Here is a 19,251-nt window from a genome sequence, read left to right as displayed (position 1 = left end):
ATGTGGAAATTCACAGACCATTGGTGGTCCATAATCACTTTGAAAAAGCACAATTATAAAAAAGAAAGAACATAGTACCCATGTATAGCACATTTTATTAATTTAAATTACTAATCTCAGAAAGTTATTTTTGTGATAGAATAAGCATTTTCCATGTATAAATAAAATGTCATAAAGGAGAGACCGAAGACATTTACCATCATAGGGTAAAATCGCTATGATAGACGGTCAGGGAGTGTTCCTTTTTTCATGAACATGAGAGTAGGGGGTGGGGGGAGAGGAAAAGGAAGGGAGAGTTTCCAGAGGTTTGGGATGTGGCCATTTCGAGAAAAAATATGATCAGCAGGGTTTCAGTGCATCGCAGGCTGGTCCTCCACTGTAGTAGACATACAGAGAAGCAGGAACACAGACTACATGTGTAACATTCACAGAGTTCTCCCCTGTTGTTGTCAACAACACCCCCCCTCCTGCCCCCCCGACCCGAGGTGACGTCACTCCACTCATGGTGGTGGAGGGGGAAATAATAACAATAATATAATAAAAACAAACTATGTTTAAAGGAGAGAGGGAGTTAAGTCACACCCCGGTGGGGGCCAGGCGGCTGAGGAAGGAGATACTGTTTAGGCACATTTTCCTGAAGAAAGCAGGGCAGACGGGCTTATTGATGAAGTGCTCGAGGAGGATCCGCAGCTCTGTGAACAGGGTGCTGGGGAAGAAGGAGAAGACATGAAAACGTAAATCATCCACAAAGGGGAATTTGTGCTACATTGCAACGGTTGGAAGAGAATGTACAAAGGCAAAAAAGAAAAATGTGGAAATTCTTGTTACCGGCAATATGGGTTTCTTCTGGAGGTATAGCGGAGGGTGAGGAACCTGTAGTAGATGAAAGGCTGCAGCAAACTGCCCTGGCCACTGTAGACACAGAACATGAAATCAACCACTGCAAATCACTGTAAACTACTGAAGGGTGTTCCATACCTTATTTGGTAGATGACTTGATGAGATTAAAAAGAATTCTTATGATGCCAACAATAAACACAGGCGAATTGAAAGGTCTTTCACATGGCTTATGACAAGATTGTAAAAAAGCATTTCATTCTTCAGAAATCAAGCTATTCTTGAAAGCAGGTTTAGCAACAGTTATTCATGGCTTATTAAGACTGCATGATGGCTTTCACAATGGCTGTTGTGCCAAAAGTAGTTCCTAGTTTACACCAACTCCACATGGCCACTAATTTCCACTACCTTGCCGTCCCGTGCCAAAATCTGTGCTCCCACTTTGTTCAGCTTGTTCCACTGTGCCAACTGACCCGTGCAGAACAGCACCTACCTGTGCTAGATCTTAGGCACTGCACTGGGGCAGGTACTAGGTACTATCCTGCTATCCATGCAGCAATTTGATACTGCAGAGTGCAGACGTCGATTGGTCAATGGAACACAAAAACGTTGTGCCGTGTTCATGGTAAGGTCTGTGGCAACACTTGGAAAAGTGGATTAGTGAAACTCATTAAGAAAATGTATCAATCGAGTGATCTATGTGCAAAAAACAATAACTTTTTTTTCTCAGCAAATCAATATTGTGCTGTCAGAACAGTTTCATGTTTGTAGGTCAAGTATCTAAAGTTGGCTATTGGCCATTTTAGCACTCATCTCGTTATTACCAAGGAAATGCTTTGAAACTCGTTAAAAGAAGTTGGTCAATCTAGTGATCTATGCACAAAAACTATGCTGTTTTGGGCCAACAACATTGTATAAAACTAGTTGTATTTATAGGTGAAGTAATGTTATTTCCAACATCCACACACTCACTACACACTCAGCCAGTCCGTCTCCGGGAAAAGATAATAAAGCATGGGGGACATTTCTGAAAACATTTCAGGCAAGAAGCAGGACATACAATGCTGGATCTTAACTCACATTTGATCGAGTCGCATTGAAATGATTAAGTGAAAGATGCGAACGGAGGCAAACGGATGTTCACTAGAGTTGAAAATATTCCTGTCTTCCCTCTTCCGCTCTCTTTTTGCATTTGACAAAATAGCTAAGGTTAATCCAAAACCAAATGCCCACGAAAAAGTACAGCATAGCCTGAACCCCCTCCACTGTGTTGCGTCTCATGAAATGTGAGTAAATTGCTATATTTAAATTAACATATACATACGTGAAGAGCATGAAGACTGTAGCCGGCATCAAGAATATCTCATTGCATGCAACGAACTTGAGGATATTCTGCTGATTCGCGGTCAGCTTGTCCAAGAAGTTTCTAATGAAAGCCAGGCTGTTGGGGCCCATGGACTGCAAGGAGGAAGTTTAAAGACAAAAGTCAGAACTGCCAGAAAACCTTACAATTATTGGTAAATTACTGAAGGGAAGTACCAAGGCTAGTCCAGAAAGGATAAATAAATGTGCTTTAGTCAACCAACATCCTGTAATATGCATTATAAGACCCTCCAGGATTTCACAATAACAAGGATTTGAGCAAATTCAACCAAACCCTTAAAAAATTGAGACAGCTTGCAAATGTGACCAATCACTGATATATTTCTGCATAAAATGTTCAGGCTGCTCGCAATTTTCTGGCCGGGTTAGCATAATATTTCCACAGATAATGTTTGCAACCTTGCAACAGTAGTGAGTGACAAGCAACAAACTTCATACTCCATCCCCAGCAGGGGAACTCAGAAAAAGTGAAAAGCTTAAATATTTTGAATATCTATTATATGTACTTTGTAATATGTACACATTAATAAAATTACGATAAAATACATAAATATAGTACTTATGGCTATAACATAACGTACAATATGTACCTTTTTCCTGTGGTCAATTAGTACATATTCATTTGACTGTACACACTTACATCAAGGACCTTCTTTGTGTAGGCGGTTGCATGAAGCAATGAGAAGAGGAAGACAGGGAATATGCTCACTGGAGATGACGGTTAAGGCTTAAAACAGGAATAAAAAATGGCAGAAATATAACACAGCAAGCATAGATAAACAATAATATCAGGATTCTACAGCACAACATTTTGAGTATGCTGCCAACATATGCTGCCAACATAGCGAAAAGAACGACCGTACTAAAATCTTCAAAGTAAGGATGGGAATTAGGCGCAAATAATGCTCCTAAATGTCTTTCCTGTGCTCCTGATCACAGATTCGTGGGGCACTTCCGGCTCAACAATAATAACCAACATTAGTAACAAACACTAGTAACCAGACACTAAAACCTCAAGGACTCTTAAAAGACTCGAGTGCCAGCTATTAGACGAAGCCACCTGTTGCGATGCCACCAGTAGATATAGGGATCCGTCACCTTGTTTGTAGAGCTATAAAAACTATATTCTATATTATAGCTATGGATACAATATATATCAAACGCACATAGCACACACATCCACACGCACACACTCACTTTAAACAAACACACTGTAGCACCCACTCCACACACTTTATAGCACACACTCACTTTAAACAAACACACTGTAGCACCCACTCCCCACACTTTATATTTATTGATGAAGGATTGCACTACAACTCGTACACCTTACTGTAAATTGTACCTAAATTGTACCTCATCCCATTTCTGCTTTGCACTATATAGTATTGTACATTAGTACACTGCATAGTATTGTATATTATATGGTAACTCAGTTACGTCTATTCTGCATCGAACATTGTACATGATATGTCTATACTGAACACTGTGACCTCATTTTCTACTTCTAAATTACATGCTATACTATGTTATTTGATACTATCTTGTCTAGCACAGTCTCTGGAGCGTAACAGTAAGAAGCATTTTGTATGAAAGTATTCTGTACTTCTGTATGACAACTATTAAAGAAACTTGAAACTTGAATACCATGGTCATTTGACAGTAAGAACCTTCCGTTCAAGATGCAAAAGAGAAATAATTTTTCCATCCATACGTTCCCGTTTTATACCGCGGTGAATATGAGTGTTATTTCGGAATGATCCGGGCTAATTCCTGGGAGGCTGGTTATAGCCCGCAACGTGTATTATACTAAATCCATTGGCGTTTCGTCCCTACACACGCTACAATAAAAAAATCAAATGCATATGATAAGTATTATGTTTCATGATGAATGCATGAAAGGGGGGGGGGGGGTCGTTTCTGATTAATTGATTGCGAATAACGCATTAGTTATTACCACAACATAGGCTGATCAGGGGGATGGCTATGAAAACAATGCACGATCAAGCTGAAATTGACATCAAAATGTTCTTCCCTGTGGCCGGTGGGATTCCAAAAAGAATATTCCAATTATTTGATCGCCATCTGGTAGATTGTATGTCCATTTGGTCCACGATATAATCCACCACAGCATATGGTTCGGGGGTCCCGAAAAAGATTCAATGCGATCGGGTGAAGCTCTTGATCCACCATTACTAGAAAAGAGCGCCCGGAGCATTTTCAGTGTAGCACTCTCGACACTGCCTAGTGCCTACTAGCAGGATCTGGCCGGTACTGCACCTTCGGAGTCCCAGTATGCCTTTTACAGGCAACATACAACTCCCTGACATTGAATAGGGTATTAAAATGGAAAAAAGGAAAAACGACACTGAATGACTTTTCTCGTCTTTGGCACCCAAAGTGTTAACATCACTGAAAGACCTTTCAACCCAAACTAGTAAAGTTATACCTTATCAAACTTAACAGATTGGGTGCCGTTCACGTAGAACTACGTTTCTGTCATCCGACGGTTGAGTGCCGGAAACGTAGAACTACGTTTTTCTCACGGTACTTCTTTTATTCGCTATTGCCATTCATAATTCAGCGGGGCACCTTGTGCATACTGTTCTGAGTGTGTCTGAGCTGGCAGACGGTCTTCCACGTCTTTTTCCTGGAATTACTCGGAAGCACCCAAACAATTTTCATATTCAAAGCGGTCTAAAACGGAAATGTACGGATGAAAAAATTCTGTTTTTTTGCACATTGACTGGAAGCAACTCACTGACAATCGACTGCGTTATTAGACCCATACTCCCATAGCTATAATATAAAATATAGGTTTAGCTCTACAAACTACAACGTTTACATGGGGTTAATGGACGGCAAGGCCAGGTCACTTCCCGGAAGGGGCGTGGCACTCAATGTGTTAATAATTAAATATGTCCCGTCAATGATTTGGAAGGATAATTCTGGTTATTGTCAACACAAGACAATAGATTTCAATTGCCTTTGAGGATGAAAGGATACTTGTGATGGGGTAGGAGTTGACGAGGATGAGGGAATACAGCAGGTAGTGGCAGCTGTCTTCTTGGAGAGCCTGTGCCAGGAAGGCTCTGCTGAGCTGGAAGTGGGGGAGCCTCTGGTGTAGCCTGAGAGCACTGGTGAGGGCGTTGGCCAACAAAGCCCGCTGGTAGAAGTTGGCTGCTGCATGGGACCTGCAACACACGAGAGACAGGGATATGTGCCAGCATTTTCAAGGTGCTCAAAAGGCTGTGCGGTTGACCCGTCTCAAACAGCGGCCGCGAGAACACCTGTGAGCTCCCCTCCATCCAGGGTAAATACAACGGACGGTGTGTCGGCAAAGACACAATCATCCCAACCACAAACGGTTTCAGCTGATGCCATCCAGGAAACGGTACCGCAGCCTCAAGACCCGGACCAGCAGACTCCGGGACAGGCAGTCAAGAATCATGAACAAATGACACTAACAGCCTTGAAGTGTGCACTAGCTTAGGGATGTGCATGATGATTACATTTAAAACGCCTCTGCAGCCACTAGTCTACACCGAAAATATTATTTGGTTAAACTATTTTGACATCTATTTCTTTTTTAAACAGCTGTATATTTTGATTTGTGCATTATCAAACATGACTGCTCTTGAACACCTCCTCCTCCGAGAAGCACCATTTGGAAAATACGGTCGAGTCCACCATTTAACTTTAGGGGTGGAACAGTTCACAGAAATCACAGTTCAGTTCATACAGTTTTTGGTTCAGTGGGGAGAAATTCCATTGCCAATTCAAGAAGATATATAAAGTTTTACCTTCAATACATTAGCTGAAAGAATAAGGAAGACATACTTTTCCATTATCAATTATAGGTGGCTCTCATAAGTGCCTTTTTCCTCATGTGTAATCAAGCGTTGTGAGCAGTCTGGTAACTTTGCTCTGGCAGGCCTGTACGCTGCGATGATATGATCGCGAATTGCCCCTTTAATTGGCCGTTGCGATTGGTAAATATTATCTGGGGGCGGGCTTGCGAGTAGTGCTTTCAAGCCTTGCATTCGCATTTCACTCCTAAATTATCCAATGCGTGTGATGACGCCACTCACGCGAGCTGTCAGTGCGACACAAGAATCTGTCGGCAATGAATGAACTTACTGCGATCACCGATAGCCTGAGTGAAAAAAAAGATTTGCGCGGAGTGAATCTGGGTCACGCTATATACTTGGAACTTGTAGTCTATCGTGCGATTAAAGACCAGGTCCCTATCTGCGTAGTCTATACATCCAACACCAAATCCCATAATTCCTAGCGAAACGAAACTGAATATGGCCGCTTCCTTTAAATAATAATATGGCTCTTGCTCCGCAAGAACAACGGAGTGGATAATGGATATCAGTCAATTTTATGACAACCACGTCCGATGTGGAGAGATGATAAGATGATGATGATTGACGTGATGATGTGATGATTGATTGACGGGGACACGGAAACGTCTAACGTTCAGGATCAGCCATGCATTACGTGAGTACCCCACTATTAGGACGTGAAATACTGTCTACTTAAATTGACACCGCGGATCAATAAAGTATCAACCTATCTATCTAATAATGAGACGATATGCAAATAATATAATACTAATAATTGTCGGTTCCCCGTATATGAAATGAAATGACTGCTGGTAAAATCACTGTTTATTTCTCGTTTTGCATAGTATTACATTCCACTTCTATAAACAATCAAAGTCCTACCGTAAGAGCCTCATACGGGTCAATTAAACCTTTTTTATTAGTCTTTCCTTCGAGCTAAGTTGGACTGAACATTTCACTGTCAAAAGCGCAAATGTAAATAAGGTTGCGTTGCAACAGTTTTCAAAATAAAGGTCATATATACAAATACCTCTCAATTCTTATAAAAAAAAAAGTCCCGGATATACATAAACATTAATTGGCATAGATCTCTATAAACGGCCCAACACATTGATCACTTTAGGCATACACTGAAACCAGTAACATCACAAATATGAAGCAGGTAATTACCCATACAAATAATAAACCTTTCATGAGGTTATTTACAATAATAATAATTCATTTGATTTCTAAAGCACTTTTCATTGTGAAACAAATGTATGCAGAGTTTCTTCTCCTCCTGATTAATGGTGTGTGTGTGTTGTGATGATCTCATTCAAGGAGCACTACACAAGCGCGCGCACACACACACACACAGTTTGTTGTTTTTGTTCTATTAGTGATTTACACACTCTCAGTTGGTTCATTATAAAAGATACAAACCTGAAAACAAACGCACTTAAATGTTAAATAAAAGGACCACAGTAATGAGGCAGGAGGAACATATTTTTTTTAATAATGGTAAAATTGTTATTAAAAAATTTGCCCCTAAAAAATATTTTTTGCCCCTAAATTTCTCATTTAGGGGCAAGTGTGCCCCTAGTGAAAAAGCTTAGCGTACAGCCCTGTCTGGAGGTCCATCCCTCTGTTCAGACCTAGAAGTGTCTAGGTCTAGAACTATATGTGGACCTGTTGGATAATTCCTTGTGTCTGTTCCAAGTTTGGAGATGACCCGCTGCTGATGTTATGCACTGAAATAACAACAAAACTGCTGCATTCAGTTTGCTATAAATAACATTAAGGACTTAATTATGGATTTTGCCCTGTCGGAATCTATATACAGGGGTTGTTTTGTGTGAATACGTTGGAGAGAAGGGGTTTATTTTGCCTTCCCAGATCTCGCGTGCTAGTAACGGACTGAGGCAAGCAAACTGGCCCATAACGTTAAATGTATTTATGGTCACATAAACCTCAGTGTGCAATTCTCACACTCAGTCGCTGTTTAATCCCATCTATCGTAGAGACTAAACTAAATCTGAAATGTGCCTAAACAGCAGACTTAAACGATACTGGAGAATATTATGTGATATAGCTCGTCTTGTCTACTTACCAGTAGCCCATAGCCATTTCTGAGGCAAATTAATTACTAATGTTTACTGAACTTAATATTCCTTATGAAGAATAAGGAATATTAAGTTCAGTAAACATTAGTAATTATGTTCCATGACAGTAAATTAAAATAGTCAATGGCCAATTACAAAAGCACTCCATACACACCCCAGGAGTGATGCATTAGGCTACAGCAAAGGGTTTCACTGTACCAAACTTACCAAAGTAAACCGAACCTTGGTGGTTGAACCCAATGATTCTGATTTTTTTTTCTTTTTTCACAAACCATTCCATCCCTATTTAACTTACATGGAACGCTTCAGCAGAGGTACACTGTCGTCTATAGATTTAGCAAAGAGTCAGTCCACCATTAGGCCTTTCACACCGGCAGGGCTCTGTGCCGGTGCTGGTTACCGAACCTAATCTCGAACCGGCCGGCGAGTTCACAGCGGAAATAATTGGTTCGGAACGTGAAAAATCAGTGCTCAGCTGGAACCGAACATTTTTGTTTTTTTCATTGCGAACCGTGACATCGTCAGTGGGCGTGTCATATTCAAGGCTGTGAGGACAGCGAAAACGGCGAACAGCAGAGGTTCTGCATTGCACTCGATCGATCCATTCAACAGGAAGCGATTTGCGACTGATCTCAAAATGAGATTAGATTCCAGTGTATTGTTATTATACAGCACAAGTACAATACACCATCCAACCAGAGTGGATAAATAAATGCTCCAGAAATAAATATGCGTGGAGAAAGGCTTAGTGAGCCTCAGCGTGCAAGCACACACGCAAACACACGTACTGTCGTACTGTATACATTCTAAATGAATCGTTCCAGCAAAGTAGGCTTCTATTATTCTAATGACTTGTTTTATTGGGTATCATAGTAGTAAGTCCTACTGTAGAACATGACATATTAGCATGACATCTAGGGGTGTAACGGTACGTGTATTCATCCCGCGAATTTACGGTATGAGCGTCATGGTGTGGTACGTGCAGCCATACAAAGAATACGTCTCATACCACTAGGTGAAACTAGGGTTGCACATTTTACAAATCTATGCTCAATATCTTTACTTTACACTGGCTTACATTGATCTTTAACGTTGAATATTAAGCTTGTATTGCCAAATTTAGATAAAACGTTGAAGCTTGTAAACGCAAGCACGATGACAATCTGACAGAACAAATAACAACGCGCAGTGCGCACTGACCCTCTGCACTGCAGGCTGTTTCTCCCCTCCTCCTCCTCCCCTCCCCTTACTACAGGTGTCCCTAGCCATGAATGAATTATATCATGTTTGTAACACAGCAGGGTCATTACAATTTTACAGTTTTCTTTCGTTTTCTTGTTCGCCCAATAATGTTAACGAATGGAAAGACGCACACCAAGTTGGTGTGTCACCAACACACACGCCAACCTTCTCCCGCGGACATTCTCTCACAGCTGATAAAAGAAATAAAATAAAAACCAATACATACTGATCATCTGAGCTCCTCTCCAGTTAAACTGCTACTGTGTTTAAATCCAAAATATTGATAAATCCTCTGCCATTGTGTGACATGTCATCTGTTCTCTAGTCTTCAGTCTCGGCTTCACGTGCCGTTAAATCCGCTCTACAAGTGAAACTGAAACTTAACAAGCCTAAGTTGTTAAGGGGGCAGTAGGCAATTAATTTACTCAGTGGATGCCTGAACACAGAATGACACCAGTATCACTGACTACCACGGCAAGCCTATAGAAAATTATTCTATTTAATAATAATTATTATTGGCGGCTGGGTGGCGCAGCGGACATTGCACTCGTCACCAACGCAAGAGACACCGGGTTCGACTCCGGCTGTCTGCGTTGCCTCCGGCTTGGGCCAGTCGTCATACTAACTCAATTGGCAGAGTTAGCGGGTGGAAGTCGATGGGTGGAAGTCGATGGGTGGTAATCTGGACGTTGTGGACAGCGACTCCTACAGGTTGGTTGGGGACGCCTGCACAGCAGAGACAGGAAATGGCGGGGGTAGTGTGAGCCTCCCACACGTTACACCTCGCCAATGAGTCCGCGCTGGCAGGTGAAAAGATGTGACCGGCTGCCTCCTCGTGTATCGGAGGGGACACGTGATGCAAGGCTTCTATCCTCCCTACAACCGGCCAGTGGGGGGCATATGCGAGCAACGTTCAAGACAGGGGAGGGGAGAATTGGCACAGCGGGTAATTGGGATGGGAGAAAAATAGAAAAAAGGAGAAAAAGTGGATCCAATAAAAAAAAAAATATATATATATATATAATTATAAATATATAATAATAATTATAAATATTTTTCTCTTGTTGTACCGAACTGTGACACCAATACCGAGGTATGTACCAAACCGTGGCTTCTGTGTACCGTTACACCCCTAATGACATCTGATTTATTAATGCCAATACTGAACGACTATGGATTAGGTCGCTTTCACATATAGTTTGGTGGACTCTGTGCGATTCGGGGGGGTGAAGTTGCAACATTGTTGCATTCTTCATTTGGTTCGGTTTGCTTTCACACTGCAATTTGTCAAGTACACCAAACGTTCTGAACAATGTCACACGATCAAAAAGGGCGCTCGTCTATTGGATATATATAGAATCCCAAAAGCAGGCTTTGGGGACAGCTCTACAGCGCACAGACATACATTACACACACCACATTATTCTGCGAAGCAGCCCAGCGCACACACCACATTATTCTGCGAAGCAGCCCAGCGCACACACACACCACATTATTCTGCGAAGCAGCCCAGCGCACACACACACACACGACACACCACATTATTCTGCGAAGCAGCCCAGCGCACACACGCACCACATTATTCTGCGAAGCAGCCCAGCGCACACACACACACACACACACCACATTATTCTGCGAAGCAGCCCAGCGCACACACGCACCACATTATTCTGCGAAGCAGCCCAGCGCACACACATACCACATTATTCTGCGAAGCAGCCCAGCCCAGCGCACACACCACATTATTCCCCGGAGCAGCCCAGCATGCAGACATTATTCTCATATATTGCTGAAATGCTGACGCAGTTTTTTTACTTTGATGCAACATTGGTCGACTGAAGCTCATTGCCATCATTCTCTCGCTAAACAACTTGTACACCTCGTTGTTTTTGTGAGTGGCCACAAGCAGCTGTTTAATTAGCTCGTCTGACCATATTTCTATCAGGGCTAGGGCTGGACGGTATGGTCTAAAATGTATATCACGGTATAATTTGAAGTATAGACGGTAACGGTATATATCACAGTATATTCATTCATCTTAAAATGTCTATATAAATGCTTCTGAAGGGGTAAAACACTGGTATGGCAGCTATTACTGTACTCTTGCATTACTAGGACATATTTCACAGTACAGAGGTATTTTAAGAACATTTATTGTGCAAAACCTTTTCTCAAGTGTCTGCTGGCAGGAAACGCATATCTTGGATTGTGTTTTGACCACGTCTATCGACAGTTTGAAAAGGAACCAGGTCCTTACACAAGTAAACAGTGACAGCGTTTGTTATGTCGGTCCACCGCTGGCTTTTTTTGTCATTGTTGAAACAAATAATAATTTAAAAAGATTCTGTTACAGCTGCTGACCTAGTATATACTATAGCTAATGTCCATCAATATATTCCTTTGGAATGAAATAGGTTCAAGAATCGAATCAGGATTGTTAGCAGAGAGAGAGAGAGGTAGAGGGAGGGGAGAGAGAGAGTGAGAGTGCTAGGAGTGGAGCCAACGTTAGGTTGCTGAGGCTACATCAACAGGCTGCTAGGAGTGGAGTTAACGTTAGCTTTCTGAGGCTACATCAACAGTTAACATTACTTAAGATTTTAGCGCGACATGGGCATTCCAGAATGGCGAGGATGCAAAGCATGTTAGACCATTGGATCCGTCGCAGTCAGAGTTTACATTACACATAGAAACTGCGCGACTCACAAGAGAAGTTGTCACACACAGCTGTGTGCAACGCAGGGCTGAGCTCAGTTTGCTTCTAGAATTGAAGGTCCGCTCTGTTCCGTGTCTATTATGAAATGACACTTGCGCGTTGACACGCCCACTATGCAAAGCATCGGTGCTCCTAAATAATGTGTCCAGTTCACACATCTATTTTTATGGGCAAATACAAGTGAAATAGTCGCACACTCGCACTGTAAAGCCCTGCCTCAGCAAGCTAACGCTAGCTCCACTCCTAGCAGCCCCCTCCCTCAACACTGTGGGAGGGGGGAGCGTCGTTGCTAGTTTAGAGTTGCTCTACCGGTCACAAGGTATAGTCAAAATCTATACCGTAGCGCAAATTCATACCGTTTTATACCATATACCGTCCACCCCTAATCAGGGCTTTTACCTCCTCATTCGCCCACGTCTGTCCACGAGACATGTTCCATGCGTGCTGTTTTGCAGTGCGCGCCGCAGTGTTTGTCTTGTTTCCTTCTACTCAAGATGCACAGTTTATCGGGTCACTTCCTATATTTGGTCTTGCGTTTGGTCCGATGAGCATTCACACCACAAAAGTACGCACCAGGGTTCACTTGGAAGCGAACCGAGACCTACGTTTCCAGGCGGACCAGAGTTCGCTTTTTTGGTCCGCACCAGAGTTTGAATGAGCTTTCACACTACCCCAAACCTCACGGACTATCCAAGGAAACGAACTCTGGTGCATTTAAAGCGGACCAAACAGCTCTGGTGTGAATGTGACCCAACAGTTGCAGTCAATGTCGGACCCTTTAGCTCAACTGGTTAGTGCGGCTGCCTGTGGATACTATGGTCCCAGGTTCAAAATCGCTCAGTTACACACGTTTTTTTTCTCATTCATTTATGCATTTATTTATTTCTGGAGCATTTCTTTATCCACTCTGGTTGGATGGTGTATTGTACTTGTGCTGTATAATGACAATACATTTTAAATCAGATCTCATCTTGAGATCGCTACCTGTTGAGTACATGGTGCAGATGCAATGCCGAACCTTTGAACCCGTTTTGCACACGGCACATTTTGCCACTGTTGTGTTCATATGGTTGTGTTGTGTTTACTTCCGCCTGGTAACGCCCCCCCCCCCCCCCCCCCCCCCCCCGTTGATGACGGAGGACGGTGAAACGTTGGTTCTGCTTAAATAGGTGTAAACGCAGGCTGGTTTGTCCGAAAGCACCAAGGTTCAGAGACTGCAGAACTGAGCCGGAGCTTGAACCAGAGCCCTGCCGGTGTGAAAGTACCCTATGAGTATCCAAGTTCAAACTAGCATTAGCTAACTAGTGCAGCCTGGCCAACTGCAACATTAAAGTTGAACAGAGTTGGAAATATCTGCAGCTGAGAACAACCACACACCATTCAGATTGGAAAACAATGATACCAACTTTGATTATATGTCTGTACTGTGAGTTTGTGGAAATTACTCTCAATTTCAGTGGCGGCAGCTCTATTGTATTACTGATACTTCCCCATTTAGCCTAAGAATTTAAAATAGATTTCTTATAGTCATTAGGCATGTGTCAATGGTCTTACTGAAAACAGTGTTTTTGATGAGCATATTAGGCCTGCCAAAATCAAAGACCGTTGACAGTCTGGAATGATTGTGCATATTGTATTGTGTGCGATGACTGAATAAAAAAAAACTACTACTATCAGCTTATACTGAATATTCAATTACTCTGATCGTGAGCAAAAAAGCTTGATCGGGACCCTAATTGGTACCAGACTTCTGTCCATTCCATTGTGTATAATCTCATTGTTGGGATAGAGACAGAAGGTATTGTATAACACAGCTATAAAGTGCACTTACCCCAAAAGTGGCAGAATGAACATAACAGAACAGTAGACAGTGAAGAGCCGTGACAGCCACATTGCCGTCTCCAATTTGTTGGCCAATAAAAATTGCTGTAAAAGAAAAAAGGAAATTCAAGGGGTTTATGTGCATTAAAGGATGCGATATGTAATGTACTGTAATGTGTGACTGTATGCGATTGTGAACTATTGCAAGTTAAGCTTGTGTGCTGATTTAGCTAAACTGACATTCAAGACACACTTGTTTGGTTGTTTGTTAGCTGGTCTACTCTAACACTACTACGCTCTACCGTATAGTATGAGGTTGGGAGAAAACAAATGCGCGCCCAATCGGGCATGACTGTAAGGACGTGAGATTACCTTTTTTTGGCTTCGTCACACTACCTTGGTCGCACTGATGTTTGTAAAGTAAAGTGCAAAAGGTTTATAGTCCCAGATCTCAAACAGAGCTACACAATCAGACACCTGACTGGAAGGTAACCATTAGGAATTAAGGAAACCCATAGGAAACTTATTTTGGTATGGCACTGCAGTCACACTATTGATTGATTGAAAATTGTATTAACAGATAAGAGATTGCAGAATGGGTACAATACAGTACAGCTCAATACACACAATTGTTAAGGGGATGCAGACCAGAGAAAGACTTTCGTCTTGTTTACATCAGGGTCCCCCATTTTCAATTCATCATAACATATATGACATACATGACATACAGATAGGCAGTACTGTTACATCTAGACATTTATGACATACCATACCAGATCTACAAATATACAGTACTGTTTATGAGTACAAAAATAGTCTGACACGAGAGTATATACATTTGAGGGGGAAGAAACTGTACATTGGAGGAGGGGGGGGGGGGACTGTACATTGGAGGTGGTTGGGTAGGCGGGGGGAACTGTAAATTGGAGGAGGTTGGGTTTGGACAGTTACATCCAAATCAGTGCTGGCCCTGGGATTATAACCATTGCACTTTACAACCGATCGACTGAATATTGCAACTTGGTGCCAAGGAATTGTAATGACAAAGCAGACAAAGTGATTTCACGTCTTAACATTACATTTCAACCCGATTGCGATCATTCATTTTCTGGCCTATGGTATTTTCTCCCAACCTCATACTGTTGAGCATAGTAGAGGTTGGGTCTACCGGCTAGTCACTTGGATGATCGCTTATTGCATAAGCTGACAGAACTTGAGTAGGACTAGCATTGTGAACCCGACTCTGTGCTACAGGGACTGTATAGTCGGGAAGTGGTTCAAAAAACTGTAGAATCGTCTCCAAAAAAACTCTCCATGGACAGTCAAAAGCCTCCTTTTGGGAAATAAAATATAATAGTCCATAATGAATTGTTTGTTCACCAGCTGTGTGTTTTTTGTGACCACACTTCTAATTGTATGATAACTCAACTTGACGCACGCACACTATGACAAAATAATGCCCAACACCTGGGTTGTTTAGCTGTTTTGCCAGGTGTAGGGCATTATTTTGTCATAGATGTCAGGTGTAGGGCATTATTTCATCATAGATGTCAGGAGTAGGGCATTATTTTGTCATAGATGCCAGGTGTAGGGCATTATTTTATCATTTTGTCGTAGTCAGGGTTATGACATTATTTCATCATAGATGTCAAGTGTAAGGCATAATTCTGTCATAGTTGTGTAGGGTAGGGTATTATTTTGATGTAAATTGCCAAGTGTAGGGCATTATTTTGTCAGTGTGCATGCACCAGGTTTGATTGATTGAAAACTTTATTAACAGATTGCAGAATGGGTACAGTACAGCTCAATACATACAATTGTTAAGGGGATGCAGACCAGAGAAAGACTTTCGTCTTGTTTACATCAGGGTCCCCCATTTTCAATTCATCATAACATATATGACATACATGACATACAGATAGACAGTAGGCCTACTGCTACATCTATACATTTATGACATACCAGATTTGCAAATATAGTACCGTTTGTGATACGAAAAGAGTCCAGAAAAGAGAGTATATACATTTGACATAGAAACTGTACATTGGAGGAGGTTGGGTAGGTGGGGGGGGGGACAACGACTGTACATTGGAGGTGGTTGGGTGGGTGATCAGAGGCACGGTCACAAAAAGAGTAAACAATTTCTTATGGAATAAAAATGTTTGAGTGAACTGCTTCCCGACACAGTCCCTGGAGTACGACTTGATTTATATTCTAGAAATGTTGTGATCAGTGGGGACAGTTCAACCGGCTGCTTACTCACCACAGGCCCCAAGCTGGGAGGGGGAGGAGGAGGAGGACTCCGTTGCTCGGTCTGCTCAGCATCATCAGACATATTTGCGAATGTGTGTTGCCCTGTTAAAGAGACACACAATCAAGTACAAGTGTATATAATTAGGGGCATTTCTTCCTGTCAGCCTAGAATGCTAAGAAAATGATTTCCACTCGTCAGTCTCAGATGTTCAGAGAATGATTTCAGTGACATCAGGATATCAGTGATTTAAAGCAGAGTATCACAATGGCAGTAGGATGACACGTTTAGTGTAATCTGACTCACGCTGTTTTAGTGTTTAATTATCTGAAACCTAGGAGTAGAAACCATCCCATTACGTTGTGATGAGACAGGGGGAATGGCTTTGGTCTGACCCTGTAGCTAACGTTAGCCTTAGCAAGCTCGCTAGCTAATGCAAAGAATGCTAGCTTATATGTCCATTTAATTGAGTTGAAACTATCCAGCCGGCTATAATAACTTAGCTAACTGGGGGGAACGAAAGGTCGATCGAGAGTAGGTAAAAATGCAACGATAATAACACGCCAAGTTTGTTAATCAAGCATAGCTTTGAACGCACTGACATGTCGGCTAACGTGTGCTACACCACCAGTGCTATGCTAGTAGTGTTCCCAGTCTAGAATATTCTCTACCAGCTAGTGACTCTGTGCAAGAAGCTAACGTTGGCTAACAACATGCTGTACCTACCGACTACCGTAGGAAGCTAGGCTACTAACACTAACGTTAGAGAGAGAGAGGAACTGGCGAGCATACAGCGTTAGCTACATAAAACGGCTCAATCAAAGCTGGTTATATATGCAATATTTATAATGCGATGGTCTCTATACCTTAATATCACTAAATAAACCGTCGGGTTTTCTCTCTTGTTCGCCGGTGAGATTCTCGTGCGTCGATCCACTCAAATGAATGATCAGCTGACCTTCTTGCGCCACAAGGGGAAATGTTATCGCGATGGCTGCTGCTACAATACTACTAGAAGTTGTCTGTTGTTATTATTAAAGAAGGCCATATCATCCACCCCCCATCTCTGGAGAGATAGTTTGGTTCCCAAGGGGAAAAAATGAGAGGGATGATGAGACCGATCCTGGGACATCCGAGCTCACTCAAATCACACAGTTAAAATTGTTCACAGAGTCAAGAAATTGTTGCAGTTTGTCCGACTGTACATCGAAAGATGAATGAATGAATGAATGAAAACTTTATTTAACAGATTGCAGAATGGGTACAATACAGTACAGCTCAATACACACAATTGTTAAGGGGATGCAGACCAGAGAAAGACGTTTGTCTTGTTTACATCAGGGTCCCCCATTTTCAATTCATAGTGACATCTTTCGAACAGACGTTCGAACCTTATTATAAAAATTATTCAATTTTTTTAATAATTTTTATATATATATATCCTCAAACTAAATCCTCAATTTGAAAAAAGTGATTAATCTGATTAAATTAGTATTTTTTCTTTTATTAAATCAACTTTCCAGCCCCCTGTCAACTGTCAAATGATGTCAACTGTCAACCTGAATTAACATTCAGTATTCAAGTAGAACAGCTAGCTAGCCGTTGTGGACACTCACCTTTCCACAGCTAAACGGTAGGCAAGGCACCTTGGTTGAGAAATGCAGGCTTCAATCTATGTTGTTTAGTCTATCTGTTCGGCAACTGTCAGCAGTGTTCAGTTCAGAATGTTCTATTATGATATCATACTGTGCCATCACAAATGTTCTAGAATGTTTGATTATGACATCATACTCTGACATCACAAATGACAAGAAGCCTTCCGTCGACTCCTTCAGACATTAAGCACCCCACAGTCCAAATGGAATGATAAAAATAAATATATAATAATAATAATACTTTTTTTTTCCCAATTTTTTTTTCATAGTCGACAAATTTCAGCCAATCATAGTCGACTATCCAAATCCTTAGTCGGGGACAGCCCTAATATTTACCAGAGCTTGTTGCACCATACAGCATTTACAAGCAGAGGTGGTTTAGTGATAGTGCCATCCAGTGGTAAAAGTACTACAAGAGAAAAGTCTGATCTGCTAATTTCGCCGTCGACTAAAGACTCACTTCTTCAACCATTATCTGAAATGATAAAAAAAAAAAAAAAAAAAATCTAACCCCGACTAACCTTAATGTCATGCACTTGTCCTAATAAACTAACCTACACTGTAACACGCAACACTTTGATGAACATTGTTACTCAGCTGATAGAGTTATACCCTTCTTGCTGTCTTGTCGCACAGAACTTGTAAGTCGCTTTGGATAAAAGCGTCAGCTAAATGACTAAATGTAAATGTAAATTTATGTTAATACTTGGAGAAGTAAATAGTTGTCTGACAGCAGTGGAGGCAATACAATATTATGTAGGTACCTTGCATTCAGAAATACTTGAATCCCTTTCATGTCATGGGGCAACTTGATAATTGAGTGAGAAAACACTTGTTTAAAATACTTTTAGATTTGTAACCAGTTGTATAAATGTAAATAAGCACAGCACTGGTGGCAATACAATATTTGAAACGATGCATGTACCTTATGTTAAAGTTATGTGATGTATACGATTGCATGTAACTGTCTAACTGTTTCCACAAGAGGGCGCTATAGGCGGAGCTATTGACGCTGGCGCCAGGTAAAAGGGTATTTAAGGGATGTTCCCTCCCTCTCTGTCTCTTCCCACCTACCTCTCACAGAGAGAAGGTCTCATCTACTGTGTACCAATGTGATAATAAACTACGCCGATTAAAGGCTGAAGTGAGAGGACCTTGTCGTCATGATAAGTTATTGTTGCCCCATAGCTAACTCTGTCAACAGGTTATGGGCCCAGATCACGCAGGGGCGAAATAATAAGGGTAGCAAGTTTAGCTAAAGTATAGGCTAGTTTAGCACCGGGAGCACCGCGTGGCTAAAGCTAAGCTAACGGGAGCTAAAGCTACGCCTACCACCAAAAAGGGATGGCGACCAAAGGAAAGCAAGCTATAACACTGAAGAAGGAATACATATTTC

At 41.7% G+C, this 19,251-nt stretch overlaps 1 protein-coding gene across 1 annotated transcript; it reads right to left on the bottom strand.

The window, feature by feature from the left end:
- Nucleotides 1-75: 75 nt before the first annotated feature.
- tmem33 (transmembrane protein 33) lies at nucleotides 76-17,214 on the bottom strand. The gene is made up of 8 exons (XM_084331630.1): nucleotides 17,067-17,214; nucleotides 16,213-16,304; nucleotides 13,960-14,054; nucleotides 5,227-5,414; nucleotides 2,861-2,928; nucleotides 2,162-2,295; nucleotides 829-912; nucleotides 76-706 (listed from the first exon to the last, which is right to left on the bottom strand). Exons 2-8 carry the CDS (start codon nucleotides 16,282-16,284, stop codon nucleotides 577-579), a joined length of 771 nt encoding a protein of 256 aa, XP_084187756.1. The 5' UTR covers nucleotides 16,285-16,304; nucleotides 17,067-17,214; the 3' UTR covers nucleotides 76-576.
- Nucleotides 17,215-19,251: the final 2,037 nt, after the last annotated feature.

The sequence above is a fragment of the Notolepis coatsorum genome (assembly GCF_963971535.1).
Source record: "Notolepis coatsorum genome assembly, chromosome: 16".
In the NCBI taxonomy this organism is placed as follows: Eukaryota; Metazoa; Chordata; class Actinopteri; order Aulopiformes; family Paralepididae; genus Notolepis; species Notolepis coatsorum.
Note: the sequence above shows the minus strand (reverse complement) of the source record. Positions and strands in the feature narration are given on the sequence as shown.